General features: G+C 39.4%; 1 protein-coding gene across 1 annotated transcript in view; it reads right to left on the reverse strand.

The window, feature by feature from the left end:
- Window positions 1-1,530: 1,530 nt before the first annotated feature.
- The window catches only part of fbxl22 (F-box and leucine-rich repeat protein 22), an 8,296-nt gene continuing 6,640 nt past the window's right edge, over window positions 1,531-3,186 (reverse strand). The window contains exon 2 of the mRNA XM_016499377.1: window positions 1,531-2,000. Coding sequence (XP_016354863.1) covers window positions 1,652-2,000 — 349 coding nt within the window. The 3' untranslated portion in view covers window positions 1,531-1,651. The remainder of the gene's footprint in view (window positions 2,001-3,186) is intronic.

Raw genomic sequence — 3,186 nt, forward strand, 5'->3', positions numbered from 1 at the left:
AATTCTCTGACTCCAAAAAGCGAGAATATCTATTTTCGCTGCAATTATGATGCAAAATAGCATGGTCACGTGGACAACACAGACACTGGCAAAACTACTTCTACACTCCACAGCTCTTACATAAATATGTTTCTAATCACAACGCTGGAAGATGTCCAACATGGCCTCAAATAACTCTGTGCAGGCTTTAGGTCATAACTCTCCATTAAGACAAGATAGCCACAGCTCATCCTTGCGTCCTCTAAAAAGAAAATGATATTAGCTTTTTAATTTATATCCAAAGCTCTGCACAAATTCTGCAAATAATGTTATAAAACAGATTGTTCCAGTCTTTGTTCCAGATTGTTCAAGCTGTGATAAAATATAGCTATAAAATATTATTGCTGTTATAAAACAGCTATATGATAAAAAGCACCAATGTTTAATTTATTAATAGCTGGAATAGCCTGTAAGTAATACATTTAAGAAGTTGTAATATAGCTTTTTTTGTTGCCAAATTGGTGAAGAAATATTCTGTGTCCAAATATACAACCCTTTGCAATCCCTTTCATTTGAAGTATTTCAAATGAAGTGTGATGTCTAAAAATGCATGATAGTAGAAAAATCCTAAAAATGACCTTATGCATTCACAGAGTTGAATATACAGGTCAAATGTCAATGCAAATATGCCATATATAAAGTGTCCAAAATATAATATGTCCAAAAATGTATTTATATTACACATATGCATACCTAAAGAACACACTGATTTAAGAGGAAAGTTCTTCACAAGGTTATCAAAATACAGGAATTGTACAGTACATAATAAAAAAATAGAAATAAAAACAATTATACCACAGTAAACATTTTATTAAGCAAATTCATTAAGTTACATCATTGTGCTAGAAAATTCCTTGATATAACTGTTTAATATTACATCTCTATGGGTAGCTAGGTTTTCTTACACTGTGTGTTTTAGTATGGCTGCAATGCTGTTTTGACCGATCAGCAACCAACTGTTTGCAATGCAAGATTAATTAATTAATTTGTTTAATGAAATCCTTTCATAATAATGCATAAATGTAAATGCAATAAGGCACTCAATGCCATGGTGTATTGTGAATGTACCTCTGGTGTGTTGTCCCTATATATATATTATATGATTCACAATATAGTACAGCCTCTCACATGTTATTGCTTAATAAATATCATGCAGCAAGGCTGTAAACCTGTGCTCTGTCAAATATTGTTCTTGCATAACTAGGAGGAAGTCCAAAATTCGCAATGAGGATAACCAGCTATGAGTTGTTCCAGAACTAACCTAGATTATGCAACCAAAACATGCTATGCTTTTAATAAATACTGCCCTTCAGAGAGTTTGCAAATGTTTTATTATCAAAACCTTCAAAAAAAAAGATTTGATTGAAATTTGTGGACTGGCCTGCCCTGCATATTGAATACTACGTCTTTGTACTGTGTACTTGACCACTGAGAAAATTAAATCGAATGAAATTGGAATAAAAACTTAGAAGATGAAGTCTGTCTCTCATGGAAACTTCTGAAATGACAAATAAGGAATTGCAAAAGAAATAGTGAATAAAAAACATATAATAGGACTGGACAGTGTTATAACCCTCAATTTGACCTGAAGTCTCTAGGTAGCCTCTAGCTGTCAGGAGAAGATCAAGAACTTCTGCAGAGCTCTCCTGATCTGTATTTTCTCCTCAGGCTTGCTGTCTGGAATCATATCCGCACTGTGTAACGCACTCAGGTGCACTTCTGGTCTCTTGTCCCTGACCTCCTGCAGCCCTGCCTGGGTCACGTTGCGACAAAAGTCCACTTTCACATCTGTGAGACTGTGGCCGTGGTTCACCACAGCCCGGAGGACAGAGTCAGTCATCCGAGCGCAGTTTTCTAGACTAAGGCTACGTAGCCTCATGCAGCTTTGTAGCACGTTAATAACATTGCCGTCCATGATGTGCCCACATCCAGAAAGAGTCAGCGAGAGTAGATTCGGACACCTAAAGAAACAAGAAGCAGAATTTTGTCATGCTAATAGACAGGAATAATAATTGAAACATTTAATATGCAGTGCATACATGGTTGTTTGCTATTTATGTAGACTGGACAGGTAAATTAATGAGTAACAAACAACTGTCTGTTACAGCTGACGTGTGTAATTTCTGTGCTGCTTGTTTTCAAACAGGTTTCCCCGAACCTGCCCCCTGAATGTCACTGGTCGATTATACTGATAGCCCCACCACCAAACTCATGCCATTGGTTGAGTCAGTGTTGCTAGGCAGACTGGTCAGGATAAAAAAAAAGAGCAATGTTTTGAAAGACAGTGTTTATATGTTGTGGGATTCGATATACAAGTGACTAACTTACAGATGTCTTTGCATTTTAGACTTGAATAGAATAATGTCATTTTAAAACTATACTCATGTACAAAACTGTCACATTTGGAGGTAAGGATGAGGTGAGGCCTCAAATGGAGAATGCACAGGTTTTATTAAATAATAAATTAAAACAAAAAACAAACAAAACTACATAATGGGGGAAAACATAACTGCAAGGCAAACACAAGGGAACATATGACGACGAACTAGCACAGGACAGAAAACACTGGGAGAATAAATAGGGAAGCAAACAAGGAGGGAAACGAGGGATGACAGGTGGAGCAACTAAAGCAATAATCAGGTAACAAGATGTGTGGGGTTACACAATAGACATGAGAGCACATGACACATAGAAACAAAACCAAAGCCATGTGCTCACACAAAACATAACAAGAACACGCGGCCAATGAGAACTGACGAGCCACATGCTAAACCAATCACGCCAACACAACAACCAACGAAGACACTAGAGCTCACGGTGAGGAAATGAACCTCCCCTCAAAAGGGACACCCCCTGACATCCCCAACGAGGCCTGAGCCATGGGGGATCCAGCGAATCAGAAATTCTATGACCAGGGCAGACCTGGAGGGACAGACCAGGAAGGCTCGGGCGTGTCTGGAGTCCCGGCTGAGGGCCAAGGCGGATCTGGAAGGACGGACCAGAAAGGCTCACATTTGTCTGGAGTCCTGGCTGAGAGGCAGGGCAGAGCCGGAGGGATGGACCAGGAAGGCTTAGGCATGTCTGGAGTCCCGGCTGAGGGCCAGGGAGGAGCAGGAGGGATTGAACAGGTAGGCCCTGGTGGCGCAG

This window comes from Sinocyclocheilus anshuiensis, unplaced genomic scaffold, assembly GCF_001515605.1.
Source record: "Sinocyclocheilus anshuiensis isolate Anshui unplaced genomic scaffold, SAMN03320099.WGS_v1.1 scaffold1054, whole genome shotgun sequence".
Taxonomy (NCBI): Eukaryota; Metazoa; Chordata; class Actinopteri; order Cypriniformes; family Cyprinidae; genus Sinocyclocheilus; species Sinocyclocheilus anshuiensis.